The 18,742-nt window shown below is 35.4% G+C and overlaps 1 protein-coding gene across 1 annotated transcript in view; it reads right to left on the bottom strand.

Annotated features, from left to right (window-relative positions):
• LOC142350549 (uncharacterized) overlaps positions 1–18,742 on the bottom strand; it is a 95,418-nt gene that overhangs the window by 62,734 nt on the left and 13,942 nt on the right. Inside the window, exons 4-8 of the mRNA XM_075402398.1 lie at positions 17,450–17,599; positions 11,327–11,554; positions 5,435–5,538; positions 2,834–3,047; positions 1,388–1,809 (exon numbers count right to left, since the gene is read on the bottom strand). Of these exons, the coding sequence (XP_075258513.1) occupies positions 1,388–1,809; positions 2,834–3,047; positions 5,435–5,538; positions 11,327–11,554; positions 17,450–17,599 (1,118 nt within the window). The remainder of the gene's footprint in view (positions 1–1,387; positions 1,810–2,833; positions 3,048–5,434; positions 5,539–11,326; positions 11,555–17,449; positions 17,600–18,742) is intronic.

Below are 18,742 nucleotides of genomic sequence, written 5' to 3'. Positions count from 1 at the left end.
TTGCAATAGTTTTGCATGTAAAGTTTCGACTCTTCAGGATCAGATGGAAATATTTGCCTCTTGTTGCCATCCAAGAAGCTGCGATGCAGACTTTTTTTAAAAAAAAATAAGCATCAGTTTTTCAAACTATTGATGACGCTAAAGCAAATTTTTGGGACAGTCCTTAATTGTGCACAAAAGAGGCTTAGTTGGCGTTGATGCTTTGAGTGTTTTTGATGTAAGGTGGCATCAAGGTAGCATCTACCTCTTGAGTTAAGCAGTTTAGTAAAGCGCTTTTGTTTTTTCTTCGATTAGGTTTAACTAACGGGAGCTGAGTTTTCCGACAGTTCTTGATAATTCTTAACAGCTCTTGATAAATCTTGATAAATCGTGCTTAATCATTTAAATTCGTGCTAAATCTTGTTTGAAGGTGCTTTTTAATTTTTACAACTTGGTATAAATTACCATGTCATTGTTAGTCTTCCTTGAAAATCTTGCCAAGATCTTGTTTCTTGATAGCCATGCAAAGATCATACAAATTCGTACATATCTTGATGTTTTCTCGCCATGTAACATGGCAAGATCTTGGCAAGATTTTCCTTGTTTTATCATGTTTCTTGTCATGGCTATCAAGTTTCATTTCACTGGGTCCGTACGTTTTAGAAGCAAGAACGCTCAGAAATTTAGGGGTTGGATAGAAAAAAAACGAGTTGTCACAAGTTAAATCAGTTTAAAGAAAGAAGTAAACGAGTGACCAAGTAGTGCATGGTAATCATTAAAAGAGAAACTTATAACATCTCTAAACTTATGTCATCTAATGATTGCAAGGGTTAATAAAGTAAGGTGACACTATTGGAATAAATGGACGAACAAAACATCCAATTTGTTTATAAAAGGCATAATTTTTGATATTATATAAAGTCTAATTTTATGTTTCAGAAAATTTTTTATTATTAATATTGCGTAAAAAGATCGTTGAGAGAGAGAGAGAGAGAGAGAGAGAGAGATAATGTGATTCTCAGCAGTCTCGCTTCGACGTTACATAAAAAACTCTATTTTTCTCAAATTAATATCTAACTTCCTACTCTGTATTATCCGCTCAACCTTTTTTAAAACCATTTTTTGAGAATTTCGCTGTGAATTAAGATGGCTGTGAAAAGCCAAATTTTCTCACGAGCCGAAATTTGAGCAAGATTTTTGTACCATCAATTGCCAACAAAGAATTCCTATATTTCTGATTTTTTTTACACGTATCATGGAAAAACAGTGACTTGCCTCGAAAATCAGTGACAACATAAAGACTCGTGTGATAAGGATCGTTAGCACTTAAAGAGACCTCTTTTGAGTACTTAATGAGGAAATAACAGCTGTTTTTCGATTCGTTTTCTCTGCAAATAAAAAGTGATACCTGAAGGGCAGTGTAATTTCTTCGGATTTTGTCTCGCTACCAGTGATTTCCAATTCTATATGACTTCCCAGTCCCCCAGCTCCAATCTGGATGTCGAATATAGCTACCAGACCCGACCCAGAGCTTTCGATTCTGTTATTAGTCGCGACTACCTCTTTCGTCATCGTTGGTTGCAAAATCATCCACGGCGTGCTTTGAAGACCATAAAAACTGAAAGTTCGGATCACTATAAAATATTCCTCCCCCGCTGTCAGAGGGTGCAAATTTTCGTCGCCTAGGAAAACTATCCCGTCTTTTTCCTTGTTCTGAATTCGGCAAGGACAATCAAAGCCAGGCGGTGCAACTGTTACAATTTTCCCAGATTCGTTTTTCAGTATTTCACACGGGCACTGACCTCCTGGAGAGGTCATTATCTCCATGTACTAAAATATACAATTTGAACTGATTATAACGCGAAAAAAACTTTTCATCACATTATGAGATTTGTTTAAATAGTTTGAGATAGAAAAGTGGTTCCCAAATTTTCCTTAGAAGCGACATCTGGTACCATAAAATTTGCAAGGGGTACTTATGGGAATTTAAGGGCATTACGGGGTAAAAAATAGATAGTGTATTGAAATCTGAAGCAAAATTTTCTTACGAAATCTTCATATTATTGGGGCCGGATCTTTTCGGCTAGCGCCCCCCCCCCCCTTTGCATTTTTAGTGATAGCGAGATTTGTAAATGTTTCTACTACTAATATAGTTTTCTCGAAAAATGTTACATATATGGTTGTTGATGTATTACTAAAGGAACGATATTATGAAAACAAATAAACTTTTCAGAAGGCAGCAAAATATTAATTTTTGGGGTTGGCTAAACTTCGGCTATATAGTACAGTTGGGGGGGGGGGGAGGGAGGGGGTTTATAAAGAGAATCATTAGAGGTTAGGAGAAGTCCCTTTGGATCTTTTCCGCTACCCCCTCCCCCCCCCCCCCCCCGCTCGCCCACTGTCCTATATAGCCGAAATTTAGACACCCCCAAAAACTAATGTTTTGCTCCCGTCTGAGAAGGTGATTTATTTTCATAATATCGTTCCTGCAAAATGATCAGTCTGTATACCAAAGGTAGCCTCGCAAGTTAGAAGACATTAAGCGCATTTTGTTAAATGTATAAAAAATCCTCCTTAGTTTTTTAATTTTATGGGGTTTATAATGGCCTCCCCCGGGAGCCGATTATACACCCTCCCAAATTCAATAACCAAGGAGGATTTTTTATACATTTAACAAAATGCGCCTTATTTCTTCTAACTTGCGAGGCTACCTTTGGTATACAGACTGATCATTTTGCAGGAACGATATTGTGAAAATAAATCACCTTCTCAGATGGGAGCAAAACATTAGTTTTTGGGGGTGTCTAAAATTAGGCTATATAGGACAGTGGGGGGGGGCTGCTTTCTTACTCACCGAAAATTCGCCCACAGTTTTGTAGGGTATCATAATGCTGTGTGAATAGGGGGTGATCCTCTGACTGTAGTCTTCTTTAACATCCGAAGGGTAAAGATGCGCTTCAAAAGTTTTCTGTCTGGTCTTGAAATTGACCCCACGACTTCTTAGAGTTAGCGTCAAGTTATAACTCTCTGATGGTCTCAGATTTGTAATTTCAAGGCGGCTGCTCAACCTAACGAAAAAGTTGAAGTTTAAAAACTGTGCCAAAATTTTGCCGACTAAGTTTAAGCATCCAGCAAAAACGACCTCTGCACATACTGTTCAAGCAAAAAAGGACATCTGATCAACCTGTTCCAGGCAGTTATGACCTCTGATCACCCCTAATAATCGTTTTGTGTACCTCCGGTTTGTGTGCCGAAGGCTTTTTGGTGCGAAAAAAAACGTTTATAAAAGTATATGCTGCAGATTTTAGCTCGCCTATGACGAAGTTTTTTACTCTCGTTTGTTGGGCAGATTCTGCTTGTAAATGTGGCAGAAAGTGGCTCGGTATGTTGCAGAGTTGGTGCGTCTATGGGGGAGTTTTTGTCTCGACCGTAAGTACTAGAGCGTTTATGTTGCTCGTTAAAAAGATTCCTTGCCTGTGTATTTTTGAACGCACCGTACCCCCTGTGTGCGCTCAAAAAATGTATGCGTCACAAACGAGGACCTCAACCTGGGTTATATAACTGTCAGTGAATTGAGAAAACTATTTCAAAGAAATCAGATAAAAAAAACTAAAAAAAAACAGAAAATCGATGCTAAAATGCCGCATATGAACGAAAAAACACTAGCAAGAAACAAAAATTAGTTCAAACAAAAAGCTAGGCCTAGAAGTAACTATGAATGGATTGTGACAACCATTTAGAAAAAAAAATCCGATCCATAAAATTGAAAAAAAAAACAGTAAAACTCGAAGTGAAATTGCCGAATGTGAACAAAAAACCTTTAGCGAGAAGTGAATTTTTGTCCAAACAACGTTTTCTCATTACTTTAAAATTAGAGCGAAAAAAGTTCACACCACAAAACCACTCGCTTTTTTGCTCCACATCTTGTTTCGGCGGACCAAAATCACTACTCCAATTTGACTTCAAAAATCATGAAAATATGTGAACACTTCTTAAAAAAAGACAGCGCGCCAATACAATTCAAATTCTCTGAATTGCAAAAAAGGAGAGCGCTAAATAACAGCCATTGAGAGGCTGAAGGCAGCTTATTAGAAACAGGCACCAATATGTTTGAGCAAATTATATTCAGGATAAGTTTGAAGATCTTAGAAAAATTTCTGTATATGAAGGGCTTGTTCTCTTTCTATTGTCGGTCTGCTGTGTTCTTCCGAGCATCTGGCTATCTTAGGCGATTACTTGTTTGGTCACATTTTCTCGACTTTAAAAGCTATCAATTGTTAGTCTTTAGGCAAGTGGTTTCACTACTGAGATTAATTGTCCGAATCTAGAATTCCATTAACTATGAAAACGATAAGAAATATATCACATGACTCTTCGAGTTCACATTCTTGATTTACAGTTCTAATGCTGCTTGAGTCGAGATTATGATTAAAGTAGATTTTACACATTATTTCTCACAACTTTATTGCTTTCCACTAGAGAAACAATTATCATGCGTGCAAAGACAAATTCTTGTCAACAAAAAAAAACTTCACAAAATTTACCGGCGAATGCGGCAATTCTTGTGATTATATAAATTTCTACTGCTAAATTGTTTAAATTTTTTGTTGCGCACCATACCTAAGTTCACGGTATTCACCCCATTCCCAAAATGTTTTTTTGACTATTTCGGCTCACAACTTAACTTAGCCCGGAAATCAGCCAGGAGATTTTTAACGGCTCTTTCCTAAGATGAAATATTTTCATCTATGCGTCGAAAAAGGGGAGTCATACCTTTTGATGGGTTCATTAAACGAACCAGAAAAGAAAACATCAAAAACAATTAAGATTTACCGTGATATATATAGCGTTTTTAATCAGAAGCATATATATATATATATATATATATATATATATATATATATAATATATTATATTATATATGTATATATATATATATATATATATATATATATATATATATACACGCTAATGATTAAAAACGCTATAAGTCATGATAAATCTTATTTTTAATATATATATATATATATATATATATATATATATATATATATATATGTATTTATGTATGTATGTATGTATGTATGTATGTATGTATGTATGTATGTATGTATGTAGGTATGTATGTATGTATGTAACCGTGTGTGTGTAAGTGTGTGTGTGTGTGTGTGTGTGTGTGTGTGTGTGTGTGTGTGTGTGTGTGTGTGTGTGCGTGCGTGCGTGCGTGCGTGCGTGCGTGCGTGCGCATACATATTTATATATATATATATGTATGTATACATTTATAAAAGTGCCAACCATTATCAATGGTTTATAGCCAACGAAAAGTAATAGTCAATTGGGGAAAACGGAAACCGTTTCAACTTTCGCGGCAATTAGTGTTTTGAATAATACGGCGTATTTCTGCCGCTTTATTCGGGGTGCTGTCCTTCTTTATAATGTGGAAAAACTTCACATGTAGGGGAAGTTGCGTATGCCACTGTGTCCAGTATACCGCCCATCATATTCCAGTACTATATTTGAACCAACACCTGATTCTATTTGCAATTCGATTTCCACCTGAAAAAAAAAACAGAAATTTCTGAAATAAATTTGTAGAATTTTTTTTCGGTTTGTGCCCCACAGTACAATATGACAGTAATAGCGCTATTTGTGAACTATAACCGATCAATCCAAGTTGGGTCACGTTGAGTTATTAATCTGCTGCCATTATAGTTTCTCACTTCAAATAACCCAAGGTTTTTTTGTTCACAGATAGATTAATTATGATATTATTCCAATGCATTCTTAGAATTTGTCTCGCAATGATTTCTAAGATTTTTAGAACTAAAAACCATATACGATAATATATACAACAAGGAGGCTCGGTTATGTGCGTTTGCACATGATGTTCCGACCCCACCCATCCAATTTTTGATTTAATAGTCTACCAAATAAGGAAGAGAAAGAAAAGGTTCAAAAGATCAAATATTTTTCAACAAACATTTAAGTGAAAAGGAATGCTGGATTAGAGAGCCAATGAGAATTGCCATCAGTGAGAGTACCGGTCAAGACACACACAAAAAATAATAGCACACATTAATTAAGACAAAACTCGATTACTATATTCAAAAAACAGGAAAAAAATGAAAAAAGAAATCCGATAAAACCCGACCTCTCAATGATGCGACTCGAAAACAGGCCAAAAAAGTAAAGCAGAAAGAAAAAAGTTCAAAAATACGTTTCTCTTTATGAAAACAGCCAATTTCAAATTGATTGAAACCATTTCGTATAAATTCGACTCATTAGGAAGCTTAATCTATCCGTCATAGGAAGCAATTGAGACTTGTCGTTATTGATAATATGTCGTACGACTGCAAAGAATAGCAAAATCGAAACAACAAACATATGAATTTCACAAAAAAGCGGAGCAACAATTATTGAAATCCCAAGCTATTCCTGGAGAATACTAAACACCGTTAATTTATCTCTTTTCAACGCCAATAGGGCCACCCCGTTAGTGTGATTAGTGTGATAATGAAGAAAGACAACAAAAAACTCAGAATGAGCAAATATCCAAAAATCATATTTTCCTTATGGAAGTGGGTAGTATCAAAGCCAAGAAACCAATAGTTTAAACTAAATTTGTTATAAATATTGAATCTTGGTTTACTGGAAGGAGGATGCGACCTGTAGTTACAAAAGTTTAAACAAACCATGAGTTTTCATCTTAAAACAAAAACGGACCAATGTTCAACTGTTAAGGAATCCAATTGTGCTTTTTATCATTGAGACAAATCGTAGGAGAACAAAATCAGCAACTATGGGCAGAACTCAAAATTTTACAAACAATTTATCGAATCCATTATAACTATAATACATTAGAAACCATTAAAAACTTCAAACTGACGAGAACGATTAAATTATTTGCTTTGATTTCTTTGATTTTAACAGGGTCTTCTAGCTGATGTGTCTATGGGGAAAAGACGACAAAAAGAACTTCAAATATTGACCAGCATCCAAAACTCACGACATTTTTTTGAAAATAAATTTTTAAGCTCTATAGACATCTGTAAAAACATAATAGCGGCAAAAATGCTGTTGTGAGTAACAGAAAGTAGGTGAGCTCTGTCACTAATAAAACTTAGTCACCCAATGACGACAAAGAGAACAAAAATTGTAATAACAAATATGTTTTCCTTTTAAAAAAATAATCGAAAGCCTTTAAAACTGTTAGCTATGAACTGAAATCAAGAAATAGATTGTTAAATAACCGTTGAAGCAATCAATGCCTTTGAATGTCATAAACATCCCGAACGACAACAAAAAGAAAGCATTTAGAGGCAAAAACAAAACAAAATACTAACATTTTTGAGGAGAGCAAGCGTGCGCAGCCGGTAAAACTGAAGGCTTTTCAATGAAGTCTTGAAATAGTTTTTTGTGCATTTCTTCGATGCCAGCTGGAACTAGTTTTATTCTGATAAGTTGAAAAGCGAACAAATAACAACCCCAAAGACAGGAAAATATGCAAAAATTGGGAAGTACAAATTTTTTTTTCTTTAACAAAATTAATTGAAAGTCATTAAGACTTTTAGTTGTAATCCAAAATCAGTAAATAAATTCATTAACACTTTTATAAATGCGATTGGGGCTTTTGATTGACAGGATTATGCGGTACAAAAAGGAATCGCAAGTACAGGCAAAGACAAAAATCCAGTAGGTTTTGTGAGAGAAGGACATCGCAGTTGTTAAAACTATCAGCTATTGATGGAGGTCAAAAAAATTTTTTTTGCGCATTCTTTCAGTACCAATATTGAATAAGATTAGCTATAATTAATATGAATTGTTGAAAAGGCAATATTTAACAATCTCAAATACAGGAAAATATGCAAACGTTCACAAAATTTTGAAATTTCGAAGTAAGAAAGCCAAAAAAGACATTAATTGAAAATTAGACCACAAAAAAGATTACTTCTTCCTTCACTTGGAATAAGTTTTCCAAACTGTATAAACTGAGACTGAGCTATATTTGCACAGAAATACGGTTAAGAAAACAAATTTCAAAACTTCTGTAACGTTTTTTTTTAAAACGAATATTTTTAAAGACCTAAGAGGCTTTAGATATCCATCTGTCATTGATTGGGCCGTAATCTGATAATAAATCTGTTCAGTAATCAACATAAGAAAAAATGCAAAAAAAAAATTTGAAGAAGACCGCGCCCTAATACAACCCGAATAATTATTAATTGTAAGAATAAATGTTGAGTTCAAACCTAGCACTGATTTTTCTGAGCCATCAACAAAAACAGTTAATTAGTCCATATGTCTGCAAAATGAAGGAACTAACAAGTGAAAAAGTTCGATAAACTAAAAACATCTTGCTTTTGTATAATTATTAGGTTCTTCTTCGAAAAACCCGCAAAAACTTAATCCCAGAAAATTCCTACAGGAAACGAGTTAACAGCTATCTTATTTGGAGTTTACAAAGGCAGCAGATTTTAGGTCGCTAATTCGTGCAATTTTAAACAAAGTAGAAAACAAAAGGTTATTTGGAACCTTTTCTGATTTAAAAAAGTCTCAAGTTCAAAAACTTTAGCAGAAGTATAACAATACAACCAAAAAAGTCGGATAAAACAAATTGGCGAGGCTGTTTTATCCCTAAATGTCAAAACAATAACATTGTTCTCAAAAATATGAACAAGTTTTAGCAAAACTGACAAAAATTTTGTCAAAAATTTTGGAAAAGCTGAATAAAAACAACGGAATTCAATCTACTTTTCTCACAATTTTAAACCTCGATAACTCGTGTAACCCTGTAAAAAAACGAAAATCAACAAAAAATCTTTTTAATTTCATATTATACGCTGGACGAGATTTCTAATGATACCAGTTTCAACACTACGATGAATATATCGATCGGACAAAATTTTCTGGAAAGAAACCCGTTTGAGTATATTGTTCCTCCCTCCACAAGTGGGTCGAAAAAAAGATTTTATGGAATCAATCTGGTCTTTTTTCCTGCAGAAAAATTTTATATACTTTTTTTTGAAAAAAATGTTGCAAATTAAGGGCTGATTAAATTAAAAATCTTGAAAACTTCTTATAATTTCGAAGTAGACATTTCTTTTCCTTTCTGCATTATTTTTGACAATTCGGGGAGACCTGTATCGAGATTAAAGCTGAGTTAAAAAAGCGGAGAAGATAAGTTGGTATGCTTGGGAATGATTTATTTTGGATATCAGATAATCAAAGTTTCTTAATTTCTTTTGATTTTAAGGCCAAATATGCTATGCCACAGAATTAATTCAAACTGCCCAACTACTTTATGCCGGCTAGAAGACCACTGCGTGACGCCGAAATTCCTGATACGTTTGGCTATGGCATCTAAGATACAAATAGGGTGGTCTACAATTTTCAAAAAATTTTCAACAATTTTCAAGTTCGTTCCAATTTATCAGCTAATTCTTTGTATATCAAACTTTGACTCATCTTGAATGGTTCTTTAGAGTCCAAAAAAAAACAATTTGTTGCATAATTTGCTTCCCAAAAATTATATATGACTTTCTATATTTTTTAAGATTCGTACTCTTTCATATAAACCCATGTTCAGAAAAATAAAAAAAAACATGAATCTCGGGTAGCTTACTAGCAGCAACAGCTGAATTTTTGATCAATTGACTTGTTAAGAACATCCAATTGAGAACGAAAAAGAATTTTTGGATATACTGGATATATTAGACAATATATTATGTACTAACTAAAGCAATCAGTATTTAAATTTGCTGGACCAAAACGCTTAAACTCCTGCAAATGGCTTTATGTAGCTGCAAAAAATATGACACTTTTTGCTCACAACACAATAATTTTTGTTGAACATTTCTGTTAACTCCACAAAAAAAACAAATTATTGACCGATATATAACCTCTATGCAAACTTAACACAATATGAACTTTACAATCAGATCAACATTTTGAACCATTTCAAATTTTGAGGCTACGGAAAAAGCCTACAAATTTCAGTTAAAACTTTTGCTTATAATCATTGACGTCTAGAATACAACCACAATCTTGTGACAAAAATTCTCCTTTAGTTGTTTGTGAAGGATATATACAGCGACAACGTTAGTAACTGAGAAGAGGAGACAAAATGTTGGGGAACAAGTGATAGCAAAATATCAAAGAAAAACATTAAGTTTAGAGTTGTACAAAAGAAAGGAACAAGCGATGGATAATTGACTCAACTATATCGGATTTTTCTCCAGTGATTCCCTCAATTGTTATTGTTTCACTTCGAACTTTATATTTGGTATGTCGTTTTTTCGCATGTAAAAAATGAGCTCAATAAATTTTCTCTTTCCCTTGATTGTCCGGAGAAAAAATTGTTTCGGCACTTGTCAATTAAAGCAGTTCTTGCATAAATTCAAACCTTCTAGAAGATAAAAAGTCAGCAAATTAAGTGCAATTCTTACATATTTCGTTTTATTATAAATAGACACAAGAAAATCTTTTCTGCCCCCCCCCCCCACCTTAGTGGGCGCTTATTATTTCCAGCAACCCCCCCCCCCTCCCCGACGCACATGCCATAATTTTACACAATGATTTCCCATGTAATGACACGTGCTATTTAACACTATGTGGCGAATTTCCAAGAAATCGATAATATATACTCGAACTTGTCGGGTTTTTTCACAACTTGTTGGGTTTGTTCACAAGATTAGAATTGTAAACGTGTCTGGAAACAAGTGAAACTAGTGACAATATGCTAATTTTGTTGAAGCTTGCTTAAAATTGCCCCTTTCCCATGGATGCATTATCTAATTACCGAAATGAAAGAAAACCTGGTTGGTGATTAATTTCAGAAATATCACTCTCGAGACTAATTGTGGATTAAAAAGACTATTGCAAGAAGTTGTTTAAATTACCCATAGCACTGTTCACGAGAACAATTGTCTCTGAATTTGGTCTTAAGTGACTTCTAATAAAATGGAGGCAATAAAGATCTGGGCTATTTGCTTGTGCTCAATATGATTTTGTTTCTTTAAAACGAAAATCTTATTGAGATTTGTATTGTCGAACATTGGCCACGGGATCTACTCTGTTTTGCCCCCCCCCCCCCCCCCATCTTAGTGATCTTATATTTTTTATGCCCCCCCTCCCCCCCCCCCCCAGGCGCACGTGCTATTTTCTTACACAGTAACGTGCTATATAACAACACATAGTTTGTAACGGGGGGGCGTAAAAAATACTGGGGGGAGGTGGGCGAAACAGCATAGATCCTGGCCACGTAACGAATTGGGGGTGCAAAATTTACTGCTGGGGGGGGGGGGGGGGGGAGGTGCGGCACAAACGAAAAACGTAGGGTATTTACCTCATGTGACGTCACGACGTGAAGGAAGTTTGAAATATGACCGGGTAGTAAAACTTCAGTAAAACTGATGACGTCACTGCTTTTTCCATAGCTCTCAGTTGATAAAAACACTCGATAGTCTTGTCCAGGTGTTAAATCTGTCAACTCGATTTCGGTACCCCGGAATGGGTCGAATATACAGCCAGGAGCGCAATTGCCCTCTGCCGGAATCAAAGTCAGTTTGAGATGCTGAAACAGAGTTACAAAAAGCTGATATCGCAGAACTTCGCGCGTACCAAATTACATAGGCCAGAAACATAGAAGAATTTTTGACATAAGTGCAAAAAAGAATATTGATATCAATATCGATATCAGTATCAATATCAATAGAATATTGATATCAATTTTGATTTCAATATCAATATGAGTATCAATATCAATAGAATATTGGTATCAATATCAATATCAGTATCAATATCAATAAAATATTGATATCAATATCAATATCAGTATCAATATCAATATAATATTGGTATCAAAATCAATATCAATATCAATATCCATAGATTATTGGTATTAATATCAATATCAGTATCAATATCAATACAATATTGAAATCGATATCAGTACCGCAAGATACACATTTTTTGGTTATTTTATGCAATCCAGAAACGACAGTTCAGCAAAATATATTGGAAACTTTTTCGTCCGTGCCCCACATCTTTGTGGTTCCATATTACTTGCCCCAACCCCCCCCCCCACAGCACTTGCAATATTATTAATTAATGATTTACTATGCAATGGCACGTGCTCTGTAATTGGGGGTACATAACGTAATTGGGGGGTTCAAACAGAAAATATCCCTATAATATAAAAATATCGGAAATTGTAAGATCTTGACAATTGATTGATTAATTTGCAAAATATAAAAATTTTGTTGCAAAATATATTAATATCCCCTTTTTTCCGGTCGATTTCGGCTCCTAATGAAAAATTTGGTTTTATCTTTTTAATCAGTTTCACATTAGTTTACAGATAATGAATTCTGGTTGTTCCATTGTGATCAAAAAATAATTTTATAATTAAAGTATAATCGAACCAAAGGAACACAATAAAATTTTTTTTCGAGTCAAGCCTAAGCAGAACTCACATAAAAACAAATATCAGCAAATTGACTAAAAATGAAATTAAAAAAAGAAGGGAAAATTAACAACAGAAGGAACGCTACTCAAGCTAATTGTTTCCTTTTTACTGGGTCATTTTTTGCCAAAACTTCACTTTTCAGGATTCCTTTCAATGTACAGAGAAACAGCTCAAATATGTTTGAAGGCCGCAATTTAAAGTCCCACACAAAATGTAACAAGCACCTTCAAATTAGGTTAGTCTATAGATTTTTTAGTAAGAACAATTACTTTGAAAATAATTTGAACGATAACCGAAATGGGCTAAATTTGCTTGAAAATTTATATCTGCCTGAACAAGGCCTTGTGATAGGAAAACTTTAAAAAAAAAACATTTATATAAATCTTCCAAGCTGGAGTTTATATTCATCTGCTAGTTTGACAATTAAATTGAGAGTACAATGACCAGAAAATTCCAGGGCTTTTAATTAATCTGCTATTTTAAACTGGTTTTTTAACCTAACAGACAATTTTTCCGACAAGATTATCACGTGAAATGTATGGTCAATTAATCCCACTGCTGAAGTAAGTGTAAAATTAAAACCAACAAACTACACTGTGACTTTCTAGCACGTTTTTCTGGGTGCTCAACGTAATGTTTATGCAAAAAACTTAAAATACTTTTTGATGAGTCTGTTCATAACAAAAAGCTAGTTCCTACCACAATTTAATGCGAAGGACTGCAAAAAATCACAATTCAAGATCAATATGCTCCGTCCATTTTTCAACAAGAAAAAAACTTTAAAATTGGCGAGTTAAACAAAAAAGTGAACTGAATGTTAGTGTAAAACACGAACGGACATTAATACTGCATTGCAATCTTTTTATTGGTTTAAATTCACTTTGAAAAAAAGAAGATGAAAATCGAGTTGGTAACTTGATAGCTTTTAGGAATAAATTTCAGCACACATGGAATTGTCCAGACACATTTTCGGACACAGTGAAGCGATTAAGGTTCCTAATCCTCCTGTTTAATCGTTTTTCACCTACTGAAGAAAAAGTTGCTAACTTTGACACATAATTTTTGGACTCTATGATTATAGCTGTACAAAAAAGTTAGAAGTACAAAGTTAGAAGTACATAGTTATGAAGTACAATCTCCAGTGAAGTACAGAACTGTCGATTAAACCTCAAAAAATAAAGTCAAAGTAGCATTTCCCTAGTCTATTTGGAATGGTTACCTAGTATAAGGGTTCAACATTCTGACGAAAGGTTGTTGTCATGTAAGATTTGGTATTTAACATAAACGTTTTCAATGCAAATTTCGGGTTCTTTTCTCGCATTTGTAATCAAAATTATAATTAGCAATCACATCAATAAAAATTTTTCCTGGCGCCAAGCAAGTTTTTGGGAGAAATGAAAAAAAAAATTGCTTCATTTACTTTGATGGACAATTTTTGTACAACTAATTGGAGACCAATTTTTACGGAGAACTCCTGTTTTGTTTTCGTTTTTGGCAATATTTTATCTTAGTCAGTACTTAAAATGCAAAGTCGAAACTATAAATTGATTATAACTGGTTGCTATTTTACAAAATAAAGTTATGTTACATTTTTATGTCTATCGTCTTTAGCTGATCATTATCAAATTGTTAAAGACCTTTTGAAAAAGATAACGATTTCTTACATGATTTAATTGATCTTGCAATATTAATGGTCATTAAATGAGTTCTCTAAAAGTTGGGTAGGAAATACCAATTCCCGCTCGAATTTTTGGGTCTACTAGAAAAGTTGGGTTAGTTGATATCCTGTCGACCTGAAGATGCCGAGGAATTTCTCGAAAAAAATTCAAGGACTATTGGTTCTCTCCAATTAAAGCCCCGCCTTAGTAGTCACATAACCTATATGCCCTCCCCCTTCGAGGGCTAACTATTTCTAACTGCAACGGTTAAAACCATATAGGCTTTCAATTATTTATCCAGGTTGATACTAATCCAACACTAGGCTGATATTAATACAAAGTTGTTGCTTGTACTGTAGTCCAAAGTTGTAGCGCCTAATTACACCCTCCGTGCCTCGGTTAAGAGGCCAATGTGTAGTCAATTTTGCGTGTCGGGAAACAATTGACAAAAGACTAATTTAGTTCAAATTAGCTTGAGTTACTCCATTAACACTAAAACATTGTCTTATACCGAAACGAAAGAGAACCTAGTTAGAAATTAATTGCAGAATCCTACCTCTCGTCCTATTGTGAATTAAGAAGACAGTTGACAGTTTTACAAATACCAATAGCACCTCACAAACGACCAAGTCCATAAGTTGGGTCACAAAAATTACAAATAACTTTCCGGGAATAAATTTTAGGCTAGTTACATGTTCAAAATCGGGAATTGGGTCACTTTCGTTGAGATGTGAATACTTGTTCAAAGCGTGAGCTTTTTTTAATTAATTTAAGTAATGTATTTTTCCTTTTTCAGTCACTCATTTACAATATGGGCAGAGGTTATGCAAAAAAAATTTTTACAAATTAATGGCAATCGTTTGCACGAAACATCAGGTTTGTTAAAATTTATCTTTGCGGTTAATGACCAATTATTAATGCAGGATAACTTTTTGCTCGCGGCACTAATTTTCCGCATAAATTAGCTAGCAATAAACGTTAGGAAGTTGACATTTGATTAATTTTTATTTATTTACCATCAAAAAAGATTCATGAAGCGGCAAATTAGAATTAACTACAGCATAATCAATTTCTTAAATCAATACTTTTTAATTGAAATTCTGTACCTTTTTTCGAAGCGAACATGTGAAAACTTATCCAAAGTTAACTGTTCTGATGCTTTTGAAATCTTCAATTTACTAATATTTTAATTACAAAATAAATGAAAAAAGCAAATAATTTCCGATGACATTACTCTAAATGAGACCCTGACTAAAGAATGAGTGGACCATAATGAGTCCTTTGAAAGTTGTGCAGAAACTTACCAATTCCCGCTCGAAATTTTTGGTCTTTTAAAATAAGTTGAGTTAGTTCACATCCTGTCTACATGAAGGCGCCAAGGAAGCTCTCGAAAAGTATGCAAGGTTTGTTGGGTCTTTCCAATTATAGCCCCCGCCCTATTGGTCACATGACACATATGCCTCTCCCGCAGTCACTGTTACATTCCATAATAGGGGGCTATTTGTGTGTGTATGCGTGCGTTTGTGTGTACGTGTGTGTGTTTATGTGTGTGTATGTTTGTGTGTGTGTGTGTGTTTGTGTGCATTTTTCTGTTCTTGTGTGTATTTGTTTTTGTGTGTATTTTGGTGTGTGAGTGTGTGTTTTTGTGTGTGTGTGTGTTTGTGTGTGTGTGTGAGTTTGCGTGCGTATGTGCGCGCGCAAGTGTGTGTGTCTTTATGTGAGTGTGTGTGTGCGTGTTTGTGTATTTGTGTGTGTATGTTTGCGTGTTTGTGTGTGCGTGTATTTTGGTGTGTGTGTTTGTTTGTTTGTGTGTTTGTGTGTGTGTGCGTGTGTATTTTGGTGTGTGTGTTTGTGTGCGTGCTTGTGTGTTTGTGTGTGTAAGTTTGCGTGCGTATGTGCGCGCGCACGTGTGTGTGTGTTTATGTGTGTGTATGTTTGTGTCTGTGTGTCTGTGTGTGTGTGAGTGTGTGTGTGTGCGTGCGCGCGCGTGTGTGTGTGTGTGTGTGTTTATGTGTGTGTGTTTGTGTCTGTGTGTCTGTGTGTGTGTCTGTGTGTGTGTGTGTGTGTTTTTATGTGTGTGTGTGTTTGTGTCTGTGTGTCTGTGTGTGTGTGTCTGTGTGTGTGTGTCTGTGTGTGTGTTTATGTGTGTGTGTGTTTGTGTCTGTGTGTCTGTGTGTGTGTGTCTGTGTGTGTGTGTGTGTGTTTATGTGTGTGTGTTTGTGTGTGTGTGTCTGTGTGTGTGTGTGTGTGTGTGTGTGTGTGTGTGTGTGTGTGTTTATGTGTGTGTGTTTGTGTCTGTGTGTCTGTGTGTGTGTCTGTGTGTGTGTGTGTCTGTGTGTGTGTGTGTGTGTGCGTGTATGTGTGTGTGTGCGCGCGCGCGCGTGTGTGTGTGTGTGTGTTTATATGAGTGTGTGTGTTTGTGTCTGTGTGTCTGTGTGTGTGTGTGTGTCTGTGTGTGTGTGTTTTTATGTGTGTGTGTGTTTGTGTCTGTGTGTCTGTGTGTGTGTGTCTGTGTGTGTGTGTCTGTGTGTGTGTTTATGTGTGTGTGTGTTTGTGTCTGTGTGTCTGTGTGTGTGTGTGTCTGTGTGTGTGTGTGTGTGTTTATGTGTGTGTGTTTGTGTCTGTGTGTCTGTGTGTGTGTGTCTGTGTGTGTGTGTCTGTGTGTGTGTTTATGTGTGTGTGTGTTTGTGTCTGTGTGTCTGTGTGTGTGTGTCTGTGTGTGTGTGTGTGTGTTTATGTGTGTGTGTTTGTGTGTGTGTGTCTGTGTGTGTGTTTGAGTGTGTGTGTGTGTGCGCGCGTGTGTCTGTGTGTCTGTGTGTGTGTGTGTGTGTGTGTGTGTGTGTATGTGTGTGTGTGTGTTTGTGTCTGTGTGTCTCTGTGTGTGTGTGAGTGTGTGTGTGTGCGTGTGTGTGTGTGTGTGTGTGTGTGTGTGTGTATGTGTGTGTGTGTGTGTGTAGGTGGGGGACTTAAATTGGAGAGACCCGAGGCATAAAAAAGGGACAAACAATTGTCCTGAAAAGTGCACAAGGCTCGAGGTGACTGCTTGAAACCATTGTAACAATTGCACAGAAGAAAATCTCACAGAAATTCTAATTTTTTTTTATTTTAACGTATTTTTCTCGAAACAATTTCTCTGCTCAGAATCCATTTAGGAGCAAACTTTGGAAATCAATCACACCATTTTCAGACATGTTTTAGTCTCACTCTCAAGACGGCTCACCTCATTTTGATTGCAAAATAATGCAAAAGTGGGAAGAAAACGTTTTGAATTTAATTTTCTGTAGACATTTGGTATTTTGTTTTTAAGGAAGGCAGTAGACATATAATAGTAATTAAAACATACCTGTATGAAGCCAAATATTTCGACTGATAGATTCATCCCTCGCTCTCCAACTACTCTTGCACTGGCATTTTCTCTGGGTGGCAACGGGTAAACTGAGTCTTCGACAGTCCAAACACCAGACGAGGTCAGGCCATGGCTCCAAGATGATACCTAAAGTTACCCCGGAAGCAATAAAAGAAATAATTATCCTGATTTATAACTCAAAAACAGAATATTTAGATTTTTGTTATTGACTTGTGCACTTTTACAAGTTGGTTGTAAACGTGATTTAATTGTTATAATTGAAAAATAAATCGCATTTTAATCGCTTGGGTTTCAAAAGCACAATCAGAGCCCAGGATGAAGTTCGCGACCCAAGACAGGTATTGGCCAGACCGACTTGGGTCGCGGACAGGGGTCCGGTGCGACCGTCCCCCATGGTCTGGAAAAAAATTGGGTCGCGACTTCCGTCTGGCCAATGGCAATTTCGGTCTGCTAGCTCGCGTTTTCACGGGAACCAAATCCCTTATTGGCGAAATTGCAAGGAGCCCTGTCAGATTTACTTTCTTGCAAAAAAACGGCAAAAAAACCGAAAAGCTGTTGGCGTCTTTTCCTCGTTACTAGTTAGTTTTTCGTAGAGGTCTACCATACCCAACAGCAGAAATTAGCATAATAGCAAATTAATGAAGCCCTAAGCCTTCCCTGTCAAAGGTAAAGATTAACCTTCTTCCTGCTAAGATTCCATTTCAGCTCAATTAATTGCGTTAAAAATGTTACTTTGCAAATAATTTACAGCTCAATTTTTGCAACGATCCTCCTTTGAACTTTCGATTGATTTTTATATAAAAATCCCACCAAATTCGATTAAGTGCCACTCTCAACTTAAACATTTTAGATGCTTAAAACTGTTTAAGTTGATTAAAAGATTTCAAAAATTGCCTTAAGTTTCAGGGATAATGGAAATAATTCGTGTCTCTTCTAACTCGGTAAATTCAAGTGCAACTGTAAGTTTTTTAGGCGCCTTTTGCGATTTTTGAGCCTGTTCCATTATTTTTGGGAAAAATTTACCAATTGTCGTTCTACAATGCTCTAATTTTGAAAGAGAAACTTCGGGACATTTCTTGAGCGGCCCATTTGAAATCTACCAAGTTGCTCTTGGGATCGTGCCTCAAATTTTTTAGTACATTTTGCTCAGACTCCATTTAGAAGCAAACTTTTGAAATTAGTCAAACAATTTTCAGACATGTTTTAAAATCACTCTAAAGACGGCTAACCTCATTTTTATTGCAATATAATTTAGAAAAATGGAAAGAA

Source organism: Convolutriloba macropyga, chromosome 12 (genome assembly GCF_964194025.1).
Source record: "Convolutriloba macropyga chromosome 12, txConMacr16.3, whole genome shotgun sequence".
Taxonomy (NCBI): domain Eukaryota; kingdom Metazoa; phylum Xenacoelomorpha; order Acoela; family Convolutidae; genus Convolutriloba; species Convolutriloba macropyga.
This window is presented reverse-complemented; position numbering and strand designations above follow the sequence as displayed.